This window comes from Ictidomys tridecemlineatus, chromosome 4, assembly GCF_052094955.1.
Source record: "Ictidomys tridecemlineatus isolate mIctTri1 chromosome 4, mIctTri1.hap1, whole genome shotgun sequence".
Classification (NCBI taxonomy): domain Eukaryota; kingdom Metazoa; phylum Chordata; class Mammalia; order Rodentia; family Sciuridae; genus Ictidomys; species Ictidomys tridecemlineatus.
Genome location: NC_135480.1, coordinates 209,830,684 through 209,854,166, shown reverse-complemented (window position 1 = coordinate 209,854,166; position 23,483 = coordinate 209,830,684). Strand labels below are relative to the sequence as shown.

At 56.9% G+C, this 23,483-nt stretch overlaps 1 protein-coding gene across 1 annotated transcript; it reads left to right on the top strand.

Moving 5' to 3' along the window:
- Positions 1-9,085: 9,085 nt before the first annotated feature.
- Nrarp (NOTCH regulated ankyrin repeat protein) lies at positions 9,086-10,956 on the top strand. The gene has a single exon (XM_005336876.5). It carries the CDS (start codon positions 9,467-9,469, stop codon positions 9,809-9,811), a length of 345 nt encoding a protein of 114 aa, XP_005336933.1. The 5' UTR covers positions 9,086-9,466; the 3' UTR covers positions 9,812-10,956.
- The last annotated feature ends 12,527 nt before the right edge of the window (positions 10,957-23,483 follow it).

Genomic DNA, 23,483 nt, shown 5'->3' with positions numbered 1-23,483 from the left:
AGGCCCTCCCAGTAGCAGTCCCTGGCGGAAGTGCCCGAGTCAGGACCGTACAGTGTTGGCACCTTGTGGTGAAGGAGCTGTGGGAACAGGCGAGCAGGCAGACCCCTGGAACAGAGAAGCTGGGAACCTTCCCAGCCCCATCTGCTCCCACTCACCTGGGCCCTCCCACACCCTCCAGGTACCTTTCCCTCCTGTCCAGGCTCTGGGGTGGCCCTACCCTAGGGCTCCCAGACTGGAGTGGGTGGGTAGGGGTGCAAAAACCAGGGTGGCCACTGACCACAACCAGGTGCCCAGCTGTGCTCTTCTGGACTCAAGGCCTTGGCCTCTGGTCAGGTCCACACTGTCCCCACTAGTTTATATCCAGACTCTGTGGCATCCTGAAACCGGAGTCTGCTTGTCCCACGTGGATGGCTGGGCAGAACGAGGGTGTGGGACCCCAATCAGCCAGGAGCCCTGTAGCTGTGACCAAGCTCACCCCAGAAGCCCCCTCTCCAACTGGAAGGGCAGAGGCGCATGGAAGAGCGTTGGTACTCAGTGTCAGCAGATGTCTTCCCCCGGACAGTGGCTTGTCCATGAGCCCCGCCCAGGAGGGCAGGGTCAGTACAACCCCAGCCCTATGGCTGCTGCCTACACAGAGCAGGTGAGGTTTTGAACCAAGTGTCCAGGAGATGGACAGGGAGGCCTCCATGGCAGGCAACCTGTAGAGAGGGAGCCAGGGGCAGAGGGCGGGGGCAGCAAATGGTGCCAAACCGGCTTTTCCAGCCCTAGCAGGGGCAGGGCTCCAGGGCCCCGTTGGGGTGACAGCAGGCCCCAGATCAGGCAGCAGGCCGTGGGAAAACCAGCACCCATGGTTCCCGAGGGTGGGGCCAGGTCCTTTTGGACGACACCGGGGCGTTTGTCTGCCTGGTGTGACTCAGCATGAGAGGGCGGCCTTGCACAGGCTCACAGGCCAGTCCTGGGAGGGCTGCAGACACCACTCAGCGAAGGCTGGGCCCCGGCACCCTGTGCTGCACTGTACCCCACACCTCTGTCCCCTCAGTGGCCTGGGGAGTACAGCATTGACCTCAGCCTCCAGGGGGGCAGCTGCAGAGACTAGGATCCCAACTTCTCAGAGACCTTCCCCAGTGGACCTGCAAGTGACCACAGGCCAGACCTACAGTTCTGCCCACACAGCTGCCTAGGAAACCCCCAGACCCAGAGGCCAGGCCTGGGCCAGCTGAGTGAGGGGAAGGAGGGCACAGGAAGGAAGCACTGCCTGGTCAGGGCTTCCTGGTGGAGGGATGGAGCTGCTTCCCCAGAGGAACCCCTGTCAGGCTCCAGGGCTGGAGGGACAGCTAAGCCACAGAAGTACAACCTCCAGGTGTCGAAAGGCCCGTGGGAAAAGGATGTGTGGGCAGGGCTGGTGCCGCCCCACACAGCACACCCTGGGGCTCCCACTGTGTCATCCCAGGACATTGCTCAGCTCAGGCCCTGGGTGGGGAGGGGGCCCAGCAGGGCCAGGGGACCACAGCCTTCAGCCTGTGGCCCTGCATAGGGCATGGGTACCTGCCTCCTACGGGTGTCTGACATGCAGAAGTGCAGGCTGCCCCAGTCCCTCCATGTGCTGGCCTGAGACACACACCCAGCCTTGCACTGGGAATCCTGGGGTTCAGACCCATATCCTTGACCAGTGGCTGCTGGGAGGGCTCTTCACTGCTCTCTCAGGCTCAGGACGCCTCAGCACAGGCCAGTCCTGGCTTCCCTCCCCCAGGATCACTGAGCTGAGCCCCTCCCTGCATGGTTAACCTCAGAGACCACCTCAATGGGGTGGGAGCCCATGGCCTGTCCTGAATGAAGTCTCCATGTAGAGGCCACAGAGGTTTTGCTCCTGACCCCTGTGGGCTTTTGGGCCCCGCTGGGGGCCTCTGAGGTGTCAGAGGGAAATGTGGACTCTGCAATGGACAAGGCACCTACCCTGACCCTGCATCCCATGCCTGAGCAGAGCTGGCCAGAGAACAAGGCCTGGCTCTGCCCTCCAGGCTCTGGGTCTGGGAGGGGAGCTGGAAGAGTCCATAGGGCCTTAGGAAAAAGAAGAGGCCACCATGGCATAGGCAGGAAGGCTCCCAGAGAGTGGTGTGGCCTGCCCCCACAGGGCCACAGATGGGACAAAATTGGGGACCATTACCTGTCTCTGTGAAGCCCCTGGCCGTACCCACAGCTGCAGGAGTGAGCTATCCCAGGCCTGCAAATGTGACCAATACCTGAATATCCCAGGCCTGCAAATGTGACCAATACTTCCTAGGACCACACAGGGCTATGGTCCATGCTTCTCTCTGTGAGGTGCACAGATGTCTCCAGGACCTGGACACTCAGGACCCCATGCTCTCTCTGGTGGCCCCTCCCTTGCATACACATGTACAGACATATACCAACACGTGCACACAAGCCTGCTCATAGCCATACATGTACACATGCTTACTTGTGCACACCTTCCATGCAGATATACGCCCACGTATACTGTCACATGCAGACACACCTGTGTGCATATGACTTGCTCTTCAGTGAAGGGCAGGGATGGGGTCTCTAGAAGGGGGTCTTGGGACCCATTCATGGCAGCATCCTGAGGCCAGGAGAGAGACCATCGCCCAGAAGGGCCAACAGCACATGCCCTGGAAGCAACCAAAACAGTGAACTTGGAGGTGCCCCTGGCTTCAGGCCCATCTACCACGCATGCACACTGCCAGTGCCCGCTCAGGCCCGAGACTCAGGAAGGGACTTTCCCTGGGAAAGAGCCCATGCCCTGTGCAGGGTCACAGGCAGGTAGCTGAAAGCTGTGGTCACCTGGCCCTGCTGGACCCCCTTCCCACCCTCAGCACAGTGTGCCTTCTAGGTGGCCCCTGTCTTTCCCTTTCCTGCTGCCACAGTCCCCACCTGAACAGCCCCAAGCTGGCTGGCCACTTCCCACAGAGGTCTGGGGCAGAGAAGGGCCCTCCTTGGAGCAGGTGGTGTGCAGTGGCCTCCGTCCTGGGTAGCTCTCGCCTCCGTCCTTGATGCCCTCGGGGGAGCCCTTCTTGAGGGCTGCCAGTTCCAGTCCCCAGGATCTCAGACATCTCAGCTTCCCTGGGGGTGGACAGCACCTGCCTGTGCTGGTGCCACAGAGAACCACAGGGTAACAGCAGGGGCCAGGCAGACTGGTCTCCCAGTGGGGAGACCAGATGGAGGCCTGGTGGGGCCAGGGTGGGGCTGCATCCATCCCTGCCCTGGCTGCAGTTGATTTTGGACCATCTGTAAAGAAATGTTTCTCTAGCAAAATGACGAGGGTTGACAAAACTAAGGACTGTCCCACCTGCTGGCCAGAGTTCCTACAGTCTTCACTGGCCTCCGTGACCCCTTGCCTGGCCCATCTGCCCTGTGCTTGCAGCAGAGATGGGGGCCTCCTCGCAGGGGCCACCCTGAGGTCTCTGGTGGCCCCTTGGGCCCCGCCCACTCACCCTAGGCTGGCTGATTTCGAAACAGTCTCCTTGGCAGTGGGTTTATCTGCTCATCGCCACAAATGGGCTGGCCCACCCCCGCCTGCCGGTTCTCAGGCCCCCAGAGCCCTAATCAGCAGATCTCGCGCCCAGAACATGTTTCCCAGGGACCTTTGAGCCCCAAGAACATCCCAAGGTGTGAGGTCCCCAAGGAGGGAACCCAGTGGCCTCAAGGCTTCTCAGCTCCCTGCACTTTGCCCCTCTCTGTGGGAGTGGAGGAAGCTGGGTACCTAGCAATGACAGTGAGTGACAGGGCTCTTAGCTGCATCATGGGCATGGTGGCTCTGAGCCCCATCTTAGGACAGTCCCATCATGCCTTGTCATCTTAGATGGTCAGATGGGGAGGCTGTCCAGAACAAGAATGGTCACAAGGGAGATAGTTGAGCTGTGGGACCACATGCTTCTCCACAGGTCCCTAGCTCTTTGACCTGCCTCAAGATGGGGGTCTTGGCCCTGCAGAGGGTTCATTCTGGGTGCTCTGATGGGATGGTTTCTGTGCCCTGTGGACCACAAGGGGGTAGTGGCCAGAGGGGGCTGAAAATGGAGAAGGCCAGGTTTGGTGACCTGGGGAACCAGGGGTACCTGGATAGAGAGAGGTATGGGTCTGGGGTAGATGGAGAAGCAGAAGGAAGAGCTGCCAAAGAGGGACTTTGGGCACAGCTCAGGTGGCCAGCCTCAAGCCAAGAGCAAGGTGGGGGCTAAATCATCAGGGTACTGCTTCTATCTGTCCTGGCCCAGCCTCCCTGCTGCTAGCTAGAGGTGGCAGACCTGCAGACCAGCACCCCGACCGCACTGGGCAACAGAAGGCACACAACTGCAGCTCACAGAGGTCCCAGCAGGCTTGCTGGGGAGCCCCCACCTGCCTGTGTCACTGCTCACTGCCACAGTGTCCGAAGGAGCCCAATCCCTGCGAGCCACATTGAACCTCCAGCCCAGTGAGCAGCCCCTCCAAGGGCTGCTCTGGCCAGGGCAGCCAGACGATAACCATGCAGGATACCTGACCCACATGGGTCAGCTCCTTCATGTCTGCTAATGTGCATCCTACAAACCTGTCCTGAGCCCATTCCTGAGCCCGGGGACTGAAGGACACACAGACCAGAGCTTCCAGACAGCCAGGGGGCTTGCAGTCAGAGCCCAGGTGTGACCCCAGGGCCCTCTCCCAAGTGGCCCTCCAGGGAGAGGAGCTCCGCAGCTTCAGGAGGGAGGCATCTGGCTGGAGGTATTTGTGCCTGCACCAGGGTACTCCTGTGGGTATGAGCACCTCCATGTCACCACTGTGTAGAGGCAGCTGCTGCTACTCCACGCTGAGCCCAGGTGGCCACTACTGACCACCACTTGGAGAGCTCACGGGTGCTGGTGACATGGAGTGCAGGAAGCCCAGGGAGTAGGGGGACACAAGGAAGGGGGAGGAGGGGGAGGCCCAGGAGGGGTTCCTGTGAGCAGCCAGCCTGGGCAGCAGCCTGGGCTCTATGACTTGGTCTTGCAGGGGCCTGCCTCCTCCTTGCTCACCCCCCAGGAATGCGACCCCCCCACACTTCCCTTTCCTCTACTTCCTGTCCCCAGCGGAAACCAGCTCAGATTTGGCTGAGGAGTCTAGGCGGATGCCTCCTGGTAACAGGGCCTGGGGGCAGGGGAGGAGTAGCCACCTCTGCTCAGTGCAAGAGGCCCCAGGTGTGTGGGCCCAGGAGCAGAGGCTTTGGGCAATGCCAGGCCCACCTCTGCACATCATCCCTGGACCAGCCCAGTCGGGCTCTCCCTGGGGTTCCTGACCACACCAGGGCTAGGTATTGCCCTGAGCAGCCCCTATGGGTGATAGCCTGGGGCTGCTCAGGGCAATAGGGTGGTGTTTTTCACATTTCACATATGGGGAGAGTGGGACTCAGAAATGGGCAGGGACCAGCCCAGACATACCCAGTATCATGGCAGAGCCAGCTCCAATCCCACCCTTCCCCCAGACCTGCTGGGAAGCCAAAGGGCCTGAACCAGAGGCTTGGGCAGGGGCATCAAGGGGAGTCAAGGGGAGCTATTTCTAAGAGTGGCACCCCAGTTCCACAGGCCATCCTGGGAGAGCAGCCCCGACCACACTCCTCCTTATTGAGGAGGAGAAGGAAGTAGCTGCAGGCATTTGACTGCTGCCCAGCCCAGCTGCATCCTGAGCCTCTGCTCCCAACTGAAACCCAAAGACTGCAGTGTCCAGGACAGACAGAGGCAGAGCTGGGAGACAGAGGCTATGGAGAGAGGAGACTGTGCCACTCTCCTGGCAAGGACCTGCCCTTCCACCCCATCCTTAGCTGAGGCGTCTGCACGCTGGCTGGCTCGGTGGGGCTGAGGCTCTGCCCTGCCCACTCTGGGTTCAGGTGCTGGCAGCAAGCCCCGCATGCAGGTTCAGTCCCAACGCACCTTCCCCAGCCCTGCGGGCAGGTCAGCAGTAGGCTGCCTCCTGTGCTGGGGACAGTCACCAGGCTGACAGGGAGGCTGTGGCCCCTGGTGCCAGTGTGCTGAGTGGCCAGCCGGGTGAGCAGGAGACCCGGTCACAGGGATTGTCTGCTACAGTTCCTGCCCCGAGTCCTTCCTCCGCTCTGGCCGGTGCTGGCCAGGGTTTGGTGTTTGTTATTTGATTCCTATCCTCTCTCAGCCCTTTTACCAGGTGTCTGGGCTGCTGGGAAGAAACACTCTCCTCTTTCCCACGCTCCCCGACACATTTTAATGAATTAGCTGGAAGCCCCGCCCCCACTGCCCGCTGGCCTCCCTCCCCTGCTCAGTGCCTTTAAGGTGGCTGAAGGCCTCGGCCTAGCTCTGGCCAGCTGCCCCTTCTGCACTGTCCTCCCCCAGGCCCTCCTAAACTGCCCCATCTGCCCTGCCCAGACTTCTCCGGCTGGGTTCCAGAATGTTCCCCATGCTGCCACTGTTCTGAGCCCCCTGGGAAGGAAAGAGGAGCCTGGAGAGAGACAGGGTCCCACCAGTGCCTTCTGGGGGTGGGTAGTGGTGGGCAGGACACCCCTGGGCTAGCATTGACAGGATCAGGCAGGGAGGTTGGGCAGTGCCCAGCTTTATGGGTGGGAGGGTCTCTCCAGGCCTTAGGCAGGGATCACAGATGCAGGAAATCAGCACTGGGTCCTCTCTGAGTCTGCTTGGTACAAAGTGGGTCCCCTCCATACCTTCTCTCTAATGGCATTTGGAACAAATGTCTACCTTTTGGACGTGTCCATCAGCAAACAATTGGGCAGCACTTACAAGGGGCCGGTGCCCCCACAGTCCTCCCACATCTCTTTCTCAAATGGGGCCATTTCAAGGAGGAGGAGGTGGGGCCAGGCCAGAGAGTCAGCAAATCCCCCTGCAGCCACAGTGGAGGGGCCCAGCCCAGGTATTCCCACAGGAGCCTGAGGATGGTTTGGCCACCTGAGCAACATATAGTGGCCAGGGTGTGGGCTTGTGCCCAGCCACACAGGAGTGGCAGCCAGGCCACATCTATCAGCCTTACTCCTGACCGATGGTAGGGTGACCTCAGAGTAGGCTCCCACCAGGCAGGGCTCCTACACCAGCCATACCACCCCTGCCAGGGCCGCCAGAGCCACCGGCCATTTCATGGCCTCGAGGCGGCAGCCTCAAGTTCCCACACTGAGCTCACACAGGCCCCTTTGTCTGCCGGAGGCCGCGGATGTCAACAGGACCTTTCTCCCAGGCTCTGCTCCTGCCAGTGTCTCAGATGCCCTTCTCTAGGCTGGGCAGGAGCCCACCTGGGCAGGAGCCTCTATGGGAACCCACCCACCTTCCAGGGCACCTGGGCTTGGTGAGAGCATGGGCTCCCCTTACCACATGCCCTCCATGTCCTCCAGTCAAGTGTCACCAGGCCCTGGGCAGATGGGCAAATAAAGAACCAAAAGGCAGTCCACCCTTCTTGGGCACATTCTTGGAGCACACGTCCACACTCGGCCCTTGGACTGCTGTGCAGCCACCAGCCAGAACCGAGTTGCCAGCTACAAGGCAGCCGCCTTCCTTGGGAAACCAAGATGCTAGCTAGAGACAGCGTCCCCACCTGAACCTTGATGTTGCTACCTGCACAGTGCAGAGAACCTGCACTGTCCCTCTCACCTCAAGAGCTCTTGGTAAAAATGCAGAGGCCCGGTGGGCAACATCAGGGGAGCAGAGCCAGAAGGACCAGGGACCTCAGGAGAACCAGAGCTGTCCTAAGTTGTGCACTTGAGGGATTCAGGTCCCGAGGCCACCAAGAAGACCCTGTCAAATCTGCCAGGGTCAGGCCTGAGAGTAGTCTGACAGAGATGGGCACTTGCCCAGTTTCTCTTCCTACTTTGGCTGTGACCATCCCCAGAAGACAGAATAAGGTGGGGACACACCTATGTGAGTAGCCAGATACTTGGGCAGACACCTAGGAGAGCCCTGCAGCTCTCCTGGAGAGGCCCAGAGCTGCCTGTTTAGAATTCCTGCTCTAATCTGGGCACAGCCTGCTGGCCTATAATCCTAGTTGCTGGAGGTGAAGGCAAGAGGATCAAAAGTTTGAGGCCAGCCTCAGAATGTTAGTGAGACCCTCAGCAACTTAGCAAGACTTTAGCAAGGGCTGAGGCTTTAGCTCAGTAGTAAAGAGCCCCTGGGCTCAATCCCCAGTGCCCCCCCACCCCCACCAAAAACAAAGAATTCCTGGCCTGGCCTCAGAAGGAATTCAAGCCCCAGCGTGCCCCAGCCTCCTGCTTTGCAAGTCTGAGAATCTGAGAATGATTCCTCCTTAATTCCCAGAGACCACAGCAGAGCTGTAAACTGAAAACCCTAATGAGGAAATGTGGCAGTGCTGCATCCCTGGCTAGCACCTCTAGGTCAGTTAGAGCTAGTCAATAAAAAATCAGTTGGCTTTACAGTTTGGAGAGAGTAATTTCAGAATTCCTTTGCAAGGCAATCTTGAGTGCCTTACCTGGGACTGCCCATTTGGCCAGATCTCTGTGCCTCCTACATGCAGACAGGGGCTGGGCAGCAAAGAGGCCAGTACTGCGGTCCAAAGACAGCCTTCCACTGAGAACCTGACCCCGCCCCCACCGCCCAGGCTTTATCTGGAGAGGAGAGTGGAACCCCTTCCCGGGATGTCTGCGGGCTTGGGGCTCCTCTTGTCAATGTGATGAAGCCAAACAGACTGGGCGTGCCTCTGGGGGAAGCTGCCCTTGCGCTGGAAGGACCAGTGTAGTGGAGGGCCACAAGCTGGCGCCCTTCGTGGAGTGGCCGTCACCAGCATTCGACTGAGCAGGGAGCTCAGAATTTCCTGGGTGGCTGGAGGGGCTGGAGTGGGCAGATCGACGACGGAGGGAGGAGGAGGCGCAGGGTGAGCGGATCCAGGCGGTAGCAGCGTCGGAGTGGGCGCCCCGCGGCCACCTGGCTTCCCAGACTCGCGCCTCCAGCGACCAGCGCCCCCTGCCGCGGAATACACCGCGCCGGGACACGCCCCCGGCATCGCCCACGCCCCGCCCTCACGTGCAATGGCCCAATAGCCGGCCCGCCGGCTCGCGCGTCATGGAGCCATTGTTATGCAAATATAAGGACTGTAAAAGGCTCCCGGGCGCCGCCGGTGAGTGAGAGCCGCGGCGCGGGAGGACACGAGTGGGAACTGTGTGGGAGCGCAGTTGAGCCCAGCAGGGACTGGGACCGCGTGCGTTGCAAGGACTGGGACCACGCGTGTTGCCGGGCCCGACCTCGCCCGGCCCCCGCAAGCGCAGCGACCGCCCCCGTCACCCGCCAGCCCGGGCGCGGCTGGATGCGGCGGGGGCCCCGCGGCGGCGGCCCGCGGCCCCGAGCGCCTGGAGCGCGCAGGGGCGGCGTGCGGGGCCCGGGGGCGCTGCGCCCTCCATGCGCCGAGGCGCGTCCCGAGACACGCCCCGAGACAAGCGGGGGCCTGCGCCGCAGCCGCCGCCCGAGCTGAGCCCCGGCCCGGCGCGCGGCCGGCGCCCGGCGGCAGCATGAGCCAGGCGGAGCTGTCCACCTGCTCGGCGCCACAGACGCAGCGCATCTTCCAGGAAGCGGTGCGCAAGGGCAACACGCAGGAGCTGCAGTCACTGCTGCAGAACATGACCAACTGCGAGTTCAACGTGAACTCGTTCGGTCCCGAAGGCCAGACAGCGTTGCACCAGTCGGTCATCGACGGCAACCTGGAGCTGGTGAAGCTGCTGGTCAAGTTCGGCGCCGACATACGCCTGGCCAACCGCGACGGCTGGAGCGCGCTGCACATCGCCGCCTTTGGCGGCCACCAGGACATCGTGCTTTATCTCATCACTAAGGCCAAGTATGCGGCCAGCGGCCGGTGATGCCCGCCCGGACCCTGAACCCCTCCAGCCCGCGCCCGCGTCATCTCTGCTGTACCTTCCAGCCATCTACCTCGGTGTACACTAGGGTCGCAGGCCCGCCGGCAGCCCAGCCCTTGGCGCCCGCAGCCACGACGAGGACAGAGTGCGCGTCCGCGGCCCCGGGGCCCGCCGCCCCGCCGGCCAGCGCCTCCCCTCGGTGGTGCCTGGCTGCCCGGCCCGGTCCAAGCGCCTTCCCACGGTCCCCGCCTGCCGCCTCGCGGGTGGGGGCGGGGCGCAGGCGCCAGCCCCTTTTGAAATTTGAGTCTCACAACCAGTGAGTTCGGAATCCCGAGATACCGGATCCTCGGCTCAGAAGGCTTTCTCCCGAAGCTGAAAGGCGCGCGGCGGGGGCGCGGCGGACTCGGGCGCCCATCGCCGCCCACGGGACCCGCCATCCCGTAGGGCCGCAGAGCAGTTACCGCGCGCCACAAAGGAGATGTTCGCTGTCCCTGGTGCCCCAAACTATTTATCAAGTGTGTGTATATTTGTGGGTGAAGTTTGTGCGCCTGATTTTTGTTTGGAAAATATTATGCGTGGTCAATGTGGTCATGGGGGAAAGATGCATTTTTTTCTAGTCTTAAAACTAAAAACTTGAGTCTACCATTTCTTGGTTGCACTGAAAATACCGCCTAGCCCGACGGTTTCCCCTTTGCTCTTCCCTCCCCTGCCCCAACCCCCTGTCGCTCCTGCCTCCTCTTCTCTCCCTCTCCTCCTCCCTCTCCCTGCATCCCGAGTGAGTTTTGGAAGCCCAAGGCCACCATCTCGCAAACCGGCTGGTTTTGCAAAGTCTCCTAAGGGGCCTGGAAGCTCGCTGGTGCTCGCGGGGCAGGGATGTGGGGGTAGGAGCCGTCGTTACCCTTACTCGTGAGTTCTATTATAGTTAACTGTCGGTTGCACACTTTTTTAAAAAAGTAAATGGATTTGCCGCGATTAAATGTCATAACATTTATGACAATATAAACTATTAACATATTTTAAGCCAAGTTTTAGGTGTATGTTTTGAATCTTGGTTTTAAACCCAATTTTAAAGGGCGTTGTATCCAGCGTTGTGAAGGCAACAGTGTACCCATATTTATATTTTTATAAAATGCCTATAAGACTGTGAATCTCTCGTGCTGTTGCTGAGTGGAAGGGCCCCTGAGCCCTTCCTCGGCCTCCCCGGCTCGAGGACCCACTTGGGATCCGAGGATCTGCCGTGGGGGAGGGGCTGCGCCGAGGACGGGACGGCAGAGGCGCTAGAGCGTCGCTAGCAGTCGCGAAAGGAGCCTTCCTGGTTTCTGTGGTTCCGATTTTCTATGCAACCCCATACCCCTTGTTTTGATCCTGGGAAATAAAAGGGAGGCTGAATTATTCAAATTTAAATGAGGTTTCCCCTTGTAGAAGTGCTGCTGACCCTGCGTGCAAAAATGGGGAGCACTTGAGGACACAGGTGGGTGGAGGCCCTTTGTGCTGGCTGGTCACGTGCGGCCTCTTCGGCTTTTTAAGGAACGTGTGAGAAGAATATGTTGATAATGTCAGTGAAATAAGCAGACATTGAAACAAGCACAGATTACTCCAAAAGGAGTTCTGTATATTTTTTCTACATGCAAATGCCTTTTTAATTATGTTAATTAATGTTAAGACTCCTAGGCTTATGTTGGAGCTGCTATGGGCCCGGGTTTGATCACTTCCAACTGGACAGAGTCTGCAGCACATCCTGAGTGTACGATATAGACTTGTAGCCCAGCATGAAAAATTTATAAATAAATTTTTCATTGATCTTTTTATATTAAAAAAAAATGAGTTTGTTGTTTCTTGTTCTTGGCCAGTGTAAGACGCCCCCTTCTGGGATGAAGTCAGCAGGGCTCACTGTTTGCCATCACCTAAAGTCGGCTCCTGGAAAACGACTGTCCAGCCCCACTCAACAGCCAAATCCAAGCCGGCCACACAGGACTCGTGAGGGCCCAGGGCTGCCCCCCTTCCAGCCACCTTGAGGGCACTGGAGCTCTGTGGCAAGGCTGCCGAGATCCCAGAAAGACCTGCCTGCCACCCAGCCTGAGAGCTAAGCTCTTGGAAGGGACCGACCCTTCTTCCCTCCTTGCCAGATGCACACAGGAGTCTTAGATTTGGGGGGACATTATGGCTGCTCACTCCTGAGGTGTGTTTGCTGTGCTTCCCAGGTAGAGAGACCTGGGTCATCCTCTGGGAGCAAGTTTGGGGCCTGGGGGTCCCCAGGTGTGCAGGAGGAGAGAGACTTTCACCCCATCCCAATATGCCCTGGGGCCCTGCGGGGAGACCCCCCACCCTCCAGCAACAGCAGCTTGCAAAGAGGAGACCCTGGAGAAAGGGCAGGGGAAGTCTCACTGCCAGACTGTTCTGAGTGTTAGGAGATGGAGCTGTCTCCAGATACTCTCAGACCCCTGCACAGGGTGGCAGCTGCCCTCCCCAGGCTGGCACCCATGCCAGTCCCTGTTAGGGTCGTGCTCCTACCCTTGAAGACCTTGCAGATGCATTTTCTTTTGGTTGAGTAGGCATTTCTGGCCACCCAGCATTGGCCTGGGACAGTGGCTACACTGTCTGTGGAGGTGAGTGGACTATGTGATGCTAATGAGCTGTATGGAGAGGGAAGGGTACCCACCAGCCCAGCACCCCACCAAGCCAGGCCTTGGGAAGTTCTGCCCCGGGCCAGCTGGCAGCTGCCCAACCTGCCACGGGAGAATCCCCACAAAAAATTGGATGCTACTGGGCATCTGGAGAATGAGCCAAGCCTGAGAATTGCTCGGGCACCCAAGGGTGTGCTGGGCCATGGCTTCACTCTACACCCCTTTGCCCCACCAGGGACTGATTTCACATAGGGCAGAAAGACCTTGGAAGAAGATGCCATCACTGGACAGGGCCCAGTGTCCACTATCCTGCAACACCCTTGAATTGCCCCACTCCAGAGAGGCACTAGTGCCTCCTGGGCACAGAGCCGCCACCCCAAGGGAATGTTTCCAGTTCCCTTAAGGGACACTTTTGACTGAGAAGTCTCCATGCTGCCCCCTGGGAAGACAGTCTCTCTTAGGCACAGACACCAGGCCCCTGGAGAGGGGACTCAGGGGTAGAGCCTTGGTGGAACTTCCTTTCTCCTGAGGTTTGCTTGCAGCCAACCCTGGGAATTGAGGAACTGGGCAGGGGATGAGACACAGGAGACTCCTTCACAGGAGCCCTCTTGTCTTAGAAAGGGACCCTGGGCAGCACTTTCCAGAATGAGTAACTCTGAAGAGGGACTGCCTGAGCAATTGTGGCCCAAAGTGTGACTACTGGGAGGGGACAGGGTGCTTGAGGTGGGGACAAAGGGGGAGTCCCTGCTAATGGGCATAAGATTTAAGCTGCTGTGTGTCTCTGACTGGTGTGTCTGGGGCAGACTGTCCTTCCAGGGCCTGGGTGCCCAGCCAATAGTGGACTGCCTCCGTTCTGGTGGGTGTTGGCAGGTATTGACCAATGGAGTCTTTGGGAAGGCCCCACCCCCCTCCTATGCCGGTCTCTGGTGGCCAGGGTGAAAAAGAAGGCACAGCTGCCCAGCCTCCAGACCTGAAGAGTGCCTGTGCAGGCTAGTGGGGGTGCCCCAGGCACTGAGCAGACCCAGGGGAGGTAGTGCTGCAGGCTGGGCGTGGGCTGCTGGGAAACCCTCATAGGGAGAGAGGAGGCCCACTAAACTAGTGAGAGCAGGGCCTGCCCCACTAGACTTTGCAGCAGGGCCATGGGCTCCTGTCTGCCTGTGATCTGACCCTGACAGCACGCAGGAAACACAGTTGGAAATAGAGAAAGATGGTCAGCTAGAAAGTGGTGCCCAAGGAGAGAGGACCGGATTTGGAAGCCAGGGAGGAAGAAGAGAGGGAAGGGGCTGCCCGGGGTCAGTCTGTTCCCAAAGGCCTGTAGCTCAGCACAGGAGGGATAGAGGGGTGTGCAGAAGAACACAGGGACAGCAGCCCTGTGACCTGGGGAGGGCCAGCTGCCTCCCGGTGCTGCCTGGAGCCTGCAAAGAGGAGGAGGCGGCGTCCACCAGTCTTGAAGGTCGGAAAAGGAGGCCCCGCGCCGGAACAGCTGGGAAACAAAGCCACAGGCCGCAGTGTGAGGGCGCAGGCCACAGAAGAGGCCGTCGGAGGTCTGGGAACCTCCGCAACTGCTCCTTCCGAGGCCTCCAGCGAGACCCTCCTGGGGCTCGGGGTCCGGGGAGGCCGCCCCCCTCCCGCACACTCCGCCCCGCCCGCCCGGCCACTGCCCCAGCCCCCCGCGTGGCGTATTCTTCTGTTCGGCCGTCCTTCCGACCGTCCCTCCGCGAGTCCGTCTGTCGGTCTTTCTTCTCCCGCCCCTTCCAAAGCCGTGGCCCCATTCATCCTCGAGGCCTCTGCCCTCTCCAGAGCGCGGTCCCGCTCGGCGAGCAGCTGCTATGCTAATGAGGCGGGCGGGGGACGGCGGCGGCGCGGGGGCGGGGCGGGGGCTCCGCCGGGTGGGGCGGGCTTTCACAAAGGCCGGTCTTTGCATTCAAAGCCCGCCGGGCCCTTCGGCCAATCGCGCCAGGCGGGGCCAGGCGCGGCGCCCCCGCCGAGCGCACGGTCCGCGAGGGGCAGCGCCCTGGCCCAGGGCAGCCAGCCGCCGGCCCAACACCCACTTGCCCCGCGCGACGCGAGGGTAGAGCCCAGCTGTCGTCTGCTCGGGGTCACGGCCTGGGACTGGCGGCTCCTCTGGAGAACCCGCCTGACGCTGCAGGGCGAGGGGCTCGAGGACGCCCCGCGCGGATGGGGCAAGAGCTGTCGGGGGCCGCCTGAGCACCTTGGTCCCCGCAAGACTGCGAATCGAGCCATCTGAGCAGGAGATAGGGACCCTCCCGCCACCAGGCGCAGGAGCGCGTGGACGCAGAGGAAGGGGCGCCAGGGTCCGACCCCAAGGGATGGGGCGGGGCGCACAATCCCGGAACCCCTCAGCCTGTCCGGGACCTGCCCACCCTCTGGCGACCAAGGATCGCCGAGCAATGGGAAGGTGGCTGTGGTAGTCGGGGCCGTCGGGCCGGGAGGGACCCGGCGCAGCTGTGCTGCCACCATGTGGCCGTGACCCTCACTGCACCCAGACCCACAAGGAAAAGGACCCCTCTGCGCCCACCCGGCCTGCCCCCCCGCACTGTGGACCGGAGTCTTGAACCAAGGCCAAAACCACCCTCACGGGCCTGGAGCTGCTCACAGCTGAGCTGGACCCCGGCCGCCTCCGCTGGGAGGACAGATGCAGGGATTTGGCTGGAGCGCTGCGAGCACCAAGGAGCAGGGGCCGGTGGAGTGGAGCGCCGGTTACGTGGGTCCGGCAGCCCCGCAGGTGACCAGCCTGCGCTAGGGCTAGGGCCACACACCCCCGGCAGGGCCAGAGGGCTCGTTCACTGATTGCGGCGGCCAAGACCAGCGAGACCAGCTCTGTGCGGCACTCGGACGCTGCCATAGGAGCTGGCAGTGTCCTGTGTCAAAGGAGTCCAGAGGGAAAACCGGAAAGCACATGCCACAGGGCCAAGTCCGGTAGCCACAGGGCCAAGCAGGTCTGGACACTGCCCCTTTGTGCGGCATGGAGTGGGCAAATGGACCAAAACTGGGGACACTTGGTGGAAGGGATGCTGTACTTAGAGGTCCTCTCAGCCCAGGTGTATCAACAGATGGGCAGTGACAGGTGCCCAGCAGATTTCAAAGGAGGCAGCAGGTGTGTGGAACCAAAGAACCCAAGCCAGGCCTGGAGAAGGTGGCCAGGGTGTGTGTTTGCCTGATCAGATGGGGGAGGAGGATGTTCCAGGGCCCAGGGTGCCAGAGAAGGACAGTGAGCAGGGCAGTGTTTATCGCAGCCCTGGGACATGCCACCATGTGTCACACTTCAGATGGGAAGAGGACACAGACCACATCCCTCAGGACCCCAGGGACAAGTTGCAGGATGCTACCAGGTCACCCATGGAGCCTGGAACTCAGTGGGCTAGGGAGGCTCCCATGTCCCATGGTGGCTGGTACTGCCATCTCAGCACCAGCCCCACTCCATTCTGGTGCATATGGCCGTGCCAGGTGTGCAAGAAAAGAGCTCTTTGTTCAAAGTCTTGCCTGCCCAGGGACAGAGCCAGGAGACCTGGTTTATAACTAGTGTATGTCCTCCAGTTATAAGACCCACAGGTCTGTGAAATCCCTCACTGGGTACCCGGTGCCATCTCTTAGCATGTGGGGAAGAATCCCCACAGGAACCAAACCCAAAGCATTCCATAAACTTTCTAAAAGGATAAGACAAAGTTCAAAAGCAGCAGTATCTTCAGAAGAAGATATACAAGTGACCAACAAAAATATAAAAAAGTGTTCAACATCTCTAGTAATTAGAAAAATGCAAATCAAAACTACTGTAGGATTCCATCTCACCCCAGTCAGAATGGCAGTTATCAAGAATACAAGCAATAACAAGTTTTGGAGAAGATTTTGGGGAAAAGTTGCACCACATATTCCTATATTTCTGGTGGGATTGAAACTTGGTGCAACCACTTTGGAAAACAATGTGGATATACCTCAAAAAAACTTGAAATGGAACCACCATTTGATCTGGCTCTCTCATCCCTTGGTCTGTACTCAAAGGACTTAAAAATCAGCATACTATAGTTATAGCCACACCAATGTTTATAGCAGCTGAATTCACAACAGCTAAACTGTGGAACCAACCTAGATGCCCACCAATAGATAAATGGGTAAAGAAAATGTTATTTATATACAGAATGAAATATTACTCAGCATAAAAGAAAATAAAATCATGGCATTTGCAGTAAATGGATGGAATTAGAGAATATCATGTTAAGCAAAATAAGACAACCCTAAAAATCTAAAGGCGAAATGTTTTCTCTGATTAGTGGATGATGATCTATGATAGAGGGGCATGGGAAGAATGGAGGAACTCTGGATTTGGCAAAGGGGAGGGTTTATGGGGGTAGGAAAGATGGTGGAATGAGGTGGACATCATTACCGAAGGTACATGTATGATTGCATGAATAGTGTGTTTCAAATCATGAATTGAAATGTTGCACTCCATTTTGTGTATGATGAATTGAAAAGCACTCTGTTGTCATGTACAACTAGAGAGAACAAATAAAAAAAGAATAAGATTGGAAACAAGAAAAGGAGACAATTCCAACACCACATTGTAAATGTACCTAAGTTACACATTTGAAATGGTCACTTGTATGTGAATTTAACCTCAAATAAAATATCTTTTAAACAAGTCGACCTTCCAGCCAGCAGAAAAGGGAGGTCCTCTCCTTCCCCGACACTTCCTAGAAGTCGTTCTTGCACATCTGCTAATATCCCATTGGCTGGAACTGGGTCATCTGACCACCTTACTGCAAGGAAGGGCTGGGACACAGTCTGTTCTGTGCTGTGAGCCCAGCCTAATGAGGGTGTAAAAGGAGAGCCTGGCGCAGTGGCATAGGCTCTGGGGCCATGCCTGTAACCCCAGCTCTTCAGGAAGCTGAAGCAGGAGGTTAGAAGGTTCAGCCTGGACAACTTAGTGAAATCCTGCCTCAAAAATAAATTAATAAAAAAGGAGGGGGAGCTGGGGATGTAGCCCAGTGGTGAAGCACCCTGGATTAAAAAAATCCTCACCATTTTGGGAAGATGTATCCAGATGACTATCAACCTGTTTTGAAATGCAAAGACCAAGAACAGGAAGAGCAGGGGCCAGCTTGCTGTGCAGGACACAGGCTTGCTGCAGGGCTGCAGGCTCAGGCCTGGGACACAGGACGACACACAGGCCAGGAGAACTCCTCAGACTCGAATGCACAGGGAACCTGGCTGGTGGCAGCATTGCTAGGGAACAGCTGGACAGCCCCCTCAGTCCTGGGGACCTCGCTGTGCAAGCCACAGCACAAAAGGAGCCATGTCTCTAGGCCCTCCGAGGTCGGAAGGGATCCCCCATGGGCACAAGCCCAGGGCCTCCTGCTAGGAAAGCACTCTACCGCTGAACTACAGCTCAGCCATCTCAAATTTTATTTATTCATATGTGGTGCTAGGAATTGAACCCAGTGCCTCACACATGCTGGGCAAGTGCTCCACCCCTGAGCCACTACCCCAGCCTCTCAAATTTTATTTTGAGCAGTGGGCACCCCTGTCATCCCAGTGACTCCTGAGCCTGAGGCACAAGGATTGCAAATTCAAGGCAGACCGTGCTTCCAAAAACAAAAGGGCAGGGTGGGGCTGAGGGTGTGTATGGTTTGGATTAGAGGCGGCCCAAGCAGTTCCTGTGCTGCACAGGAAGGTCCAGGGTGAGACGCTGCACTGAGAGCTGTGACCTTGTCAGCCCAGCAATGGACAGGGCAGTGGGCCGTGGCTGGAGATTGTGGGCACTGGGGGCATGCTTCCTGGCGGCATCACACCCTCCACCTTCTTTGCCCAGAGCCGTGGAGTCAGTGGACCACTGACCAAACCATGAAACCATGAGCCAAAATGAGCTCATCCTCCTCTAAAGAGTAATTCTTGAGTATTTTGGTCCTAGCAAAGAAAAGCTGACTGCCACTGCACTGGCTCATCGTAAGTGGCCCTGGGTTCAGGTCCTAGCACTGAAATAATTCATTAATTAAGGTGTCCAGGCTGGCCTCAAACTTGCAATCCTCCTGCCTTGGCCTCCCAAGGATCACAGGTGTGCACCACCATGCCCAGGAGAGATCTCTTAAATAGGGTACAAAAAGCAAGAGATATAAGGGAAAAGATAAGAACACATTAAAATCGAGATTTTCCTGGGGCTGGGGTTATGGCTCAGTGGTAGAGCATGTGCCTTGCACGTGTGAGGCCCTGGGTTCGATCCTCAGCACCACGTAAAAATAAATAAAGGTATTGTGTCCATCTAAAACTAAAAAACTATTTTAAAAAAATAAACAGATAAAATTGAGATTTCCTGCTCATCAAAACAACCATCAGGGCTGCGTACAGTGGCATAAGACTATCATCCCAGTACTCCAGAGGCTGAGGCAGGAGGATCACAAGTGAGGCCCTAAGCAATTTAACAACATCCTTCTCAAAATAAGAAAAAATAAAAGGGTTGAGATGTGGCCCAGGTTAAGCACCCCGGGGTTCAATCCCCACTACAAAACAAAACAACAAGAAAAAACATAGGAGGCAGGGAAGTGAGCCACAGCATGGAAGATCCCAGCGACTCAGGAGGCTGAGGCAGGAGGATTGCAAGTTTGAGGCTTGCCTGGAAAGTTATCCAGACCCTGTTTCAAAATAGAAAGGGTTCTGGGGCTGGGACTGGGGCTCAGTGGCAGAGTGCTTGCCTAGCATCCACAAGACACTGGATTCAATCCTTAGGACCATATACAAAAAATAAACAAAATAAAGGCATGCTGTCCATTCACAACTACAAAAAACTAAAATTTGAATTTAAAAAAAATAGAAGCTGAGGGCAGTGGCCCACGCCTGTAATCCCAGTGGCTCAGGAGGCTGAGGCAGGAGGATCTCGAGTTCAAAGCCAGCCTCAGCAACGGGGGGGGGGGGGGGGGGGGGGGGGGGGGGGGAAGCGCTAAGCAACTCAGTGAGACTCTATCTCTAAATAAAATACAAAATAGGGCTGAGGGTGTGGCCATAGGTTCAGTGCCTGGTACAAAAAGAAAAAAAAAAGATAGAAAGGTTGGGTGTGTGTGCTCCTGGGTTCAGTCTCCAGTACCTGCCCCAACCGAGGTAAGGTAGACAACCTCATTCAAAATGGACAAGACACTTGAATAGACACCTCACAAAAGTCCATCCAGGGGCTGGGGATGTGGCTCAAGCGGTAGCGCGCTCGCCTGGCATGCGTGCGGCCCGGGTTCGATCCTCAGCACCACATACCAACAAAGATGTTGTGTCCGCCGAGAACTAAAAAAATAAATAAATAAATATTAAAAATTCTCTCTCTCTCTCTCTCTAAAAAAAAAAAAAAAAAAAAAGTCCATCCAGGACACACAAATTCAAAGGGTGGTGCTGGCGAGGAGGTGGAGCAGAGGCCCCCAGCAGCCCTGGGTGGGAGCAGCCTCTTGGCAAAACTGGCCACTGGGCTGAGCTGGACCAGAATTCCTGTCCAGTGCCTGTTCCTGTGTGGGTCACCAGCTGTCCACAGAGTGCCACCCACAGGTGGTGAGACAGCAGGACCTCAGTGCGCCACAGCCTGGAGCAGGAGGACATGGGCGGCCTGCGGCCCATCTGCGCCCCGTCTCCACCCTGTCCTGCTGTCCGTCTGTCTGGCCCACGCCTGCTCTTCCTGTGAGGACACAGCCTCGCTGCGCCCTCATCTTAGGCCATCCTGACACGCACCGTTCAGCTTTGTCTCCTGTCACATTTCTCCAAATAAAGCTGCATTCTGAGGTGCTGAGGGTTAGATGTAACCTAATAATTTGGGGGAACCATTTCAACCCAAATTCTTGTGCCAAAGAGAGGCTGCAAAAACATTTAGGGTCACTCACCATAGTAAAAATAATGAGAATGAACCACGTCCACCAACAGAACGCACAAAGGAGCTGTGAAAGGTCCCCAGAGAGAAACGGGTGCAGGAAGGGAAATGGAAACCACCGTCCAGCGTCCCCTCAGGGCCGAGTCTCCCCGACGTGTTCCAGGAAGCCAGGCTCGCACCTAACATGCCGTGAGCGTGCCCACACACAGCTCAGGGATTTCATCAGAACTAAAGCAGGTGGGAGAGTGCCAGGGTGCAGACCCACAGGCAAGAGAACCCTCTCTGGAACTGGTGGAGGGCAGCGTGGAAAGACTCACGCCCCGAGTCACCTGAGCAGCCCACATGCAGGCAGCCCAGTGGCACCTAGCAACAGGCTGACTCAGCCACAGTGACAGCCCCAGACCTGTGCAAAGCCACGAGAGAGCCACTGAAGAGAATTCACAGCAAACGCCTTGTGGCCCCAGAGACTCGGGAGGCTGAGAACAGGAAGATCTCAAGTTTGAGGTCAGCCTGGACAACTTAGCAAGACTCTGTCTTAAAATAAGAATTTATAAAAGGTTGGGGATGTGACTCAGCGGTAGAACATTCACCTGGCATGTGTGAGGCCCTGAGTTCCATCCCCAGCACTGCTCCCCCATCAAAGAAGAAGAAGGAGGAGAAGAAGGAGGAGAAAGAAGGAGGAGAAAGAAGGAGGAGGAGGAGGAGGAGGAGGAGGAGGAGGAGGAGGAGGAGGAGGAGGAGGAGAAGGAGAAGGAGAAGAAGGAGAAGGAGAAGGAGACAGCTTGGTAGTTCCTTAAAATGTTAAAATAGATATTGCATGTGACTCAGCAGCCACAAGCCCATGTATGTGCCCAAGGGAAACTTAGGACCTGTGCACAGAAGAGAGTATGGAGAGTGCACAACAGCTTCATCACAGGAGCCAAAAAGGACACACCATCTGGGAGGCCATCACTAGACCAATGGGCACAAAGGACAAGGGCTGTGGGATTCCAGATGCATAAGCTGCCTGGACTGGAGCCGGGCAGTGGGACAGCAGCGAGTCCCACTACACAGGGTTTCTTCCCTTATTTTATTTTATTTTATTTTATTAGTTGTAGATGAACATAATATGTTTATTTCATTTGTTTATTTTCTTCAGACGAAATCCAGTGCCTCACACATGCCAGGCAAGTGCTCTACCACTGAGCCACAACCCCTGCACCAGGGTGTCTTTTTGAAGTGACAAAAACATTCTAAAATCAGATTGTAGTAAGAATCGTACAACCCTGTAAATATTCTAAAACTAGCTTTCTATCTATGTACAGTTTTATAATGCAGATATCAAGAAATCCAGAGAAGAGTTCCCGGGTCCTTGGCCCCATCCTGCCACGGCCCGGGATCTGGGTGTCAGCTCAGGGTTGGAAGCATGCAGTGGACCTCAGGACGCAGTGAATGAGTGGCTCGGTGCACAGACCCCATGGGAACTCTGCAGTCACCAGAGGACCGGGGCACACTCGTCAGGTGTGGTTCTGAGCAACTTCAGAATGTTTCAGACCCTGCAAAACATCTCCAGAGGGTGGAGACTGCTGACCATGAAGGACACTTTCAAGAATGAGTGTCTACCTCAGGAGCCGTCAGGGAAGGGGGGTCTGGGGTGCCACGTGTTCTGCACAGCACCGTTCTGCATTCAGAAAAGCTGTGCAAGGTCACCCACAAGCTCCAGAGAAACCTGTGGAGCCTTTTTTTTTTTTTTAGTTGTAGATGGACACCGTGCATTTATTTTATTGATTTATTTTTATGTGGTGCTGAGGATCGGACCCAGGGCCTCATGCGTGCTAAGAAAGTGCCCCATGGATCTCCAGCCCTGGCCCCCATGGAGTCTTCAGGCTGAGTTACTGAGGGAGGCAGTAAGTGCCGCTGTCCCCCACGGCCTGCCCCACAGGCCCCTCGCCCAGAGCTCCACAGCATCTCTGGGAGGCAATTTTGGTGGAAACCTGTGAAGCCCTGGGAGACTGACACAGATGCATTGAAACAGATTGAAACCTGGATGTGAAGACCACTCCTTCATCCCAGCAACCAGGAGGCCCAGACAAAAAGGTCACAAGTTCCAGGCCAGCTTGGGCAACTCAGTAAGTCCATACATCAATAAAAGTTAAGGGCGAGGATATGGCTCAGTGGTAGAGCACTTGCCTTGCATGCAGAGGGTCCTGAGTTCAGTCCCCAGCTCCACACACACACATACAAATCAAATAGATCTTCTTCCTGTGACCTATCAATCCTTGGCATTATTCAAGAGAAATGAGAACATATGTCCAGACAAAGAAGTGCTAGGCCCATGTTCCTGACTGCATTATTTACAATGGCTAAAACATGCAGACTGTCCACACCGCAATTCCAGGGTGAACCCCTGGGCACAATGTGCCTGAGCTGTCTGAAGCCATCCTGTTTACCATCCACAGGAGGAGAGACTGAGACCTCCTGCGTGAACCTCAGGAACAGTAGCGTCCAGAAGTCCAATGCAAAAAGCTCCAAAAAGCTCCAAGCACAAAGTGTTTGTGCCCGTGGGGGGTGGGGGGTGGGGGGCAGACGAAGCCCAGGTGAAGCCTGCAAACTGGCCCTGAGCAAGTCTGCCCCTCAACACAGGGCTTCCTTGGGTTGGGAGCCTCCAGATGCCTCTCTCACGGTTCTTAATAAAATGTATAATAAACCATTGTGAATGAAATGCTTTTTAAAAAAGCAAACCTGTAGTGGCAGAAAGGGTGCGTGCTTATCTCTGGCAGAATGGGAACAGGGACACATGGAGTCCAGATCCTCTAGGTGATCCAGACAGTCTAAGGCTGAATTGTGGTCATGTTGCACGACTCTGTAGTCCACCAAAGGATCACCCAATTGTCCACTTAGAGTGAGTGAATGGTATGGTGTGTGGAAAGGGTAACTCAATAAAGCTGCTTATTGAATGCTCTTTAATAAGCAAGCAACAAAGTAAAACCTGAAAAACAAACCAGAGCAGTTATGGCTGTGAACTTCATTCATCAAAGCATCAGGACAACGGGGGGGGGGGGGGGGGGGGGGGGTGCAATTCCTTTGGAAGGCAGGCTGGCCTGGGCCTGCAGGGGGAGCCCCACGGGAGCTGTGGCCCTGACAGACCTGCTGGGGAAGCCAGCCGGGTACTCGGTGAGAAAACTCTGGATTACAATCGCATGTATAACACCAATCCAAG

Coding starts and splice junctions, on each gene's coding strand:
- Nrarp (XM_005336876.5), top strand. CDS start 9,467: ATGAGCCAGGCGGAGCTGTCCACCTGCTCGGCGCCACAGACGCAGCGC.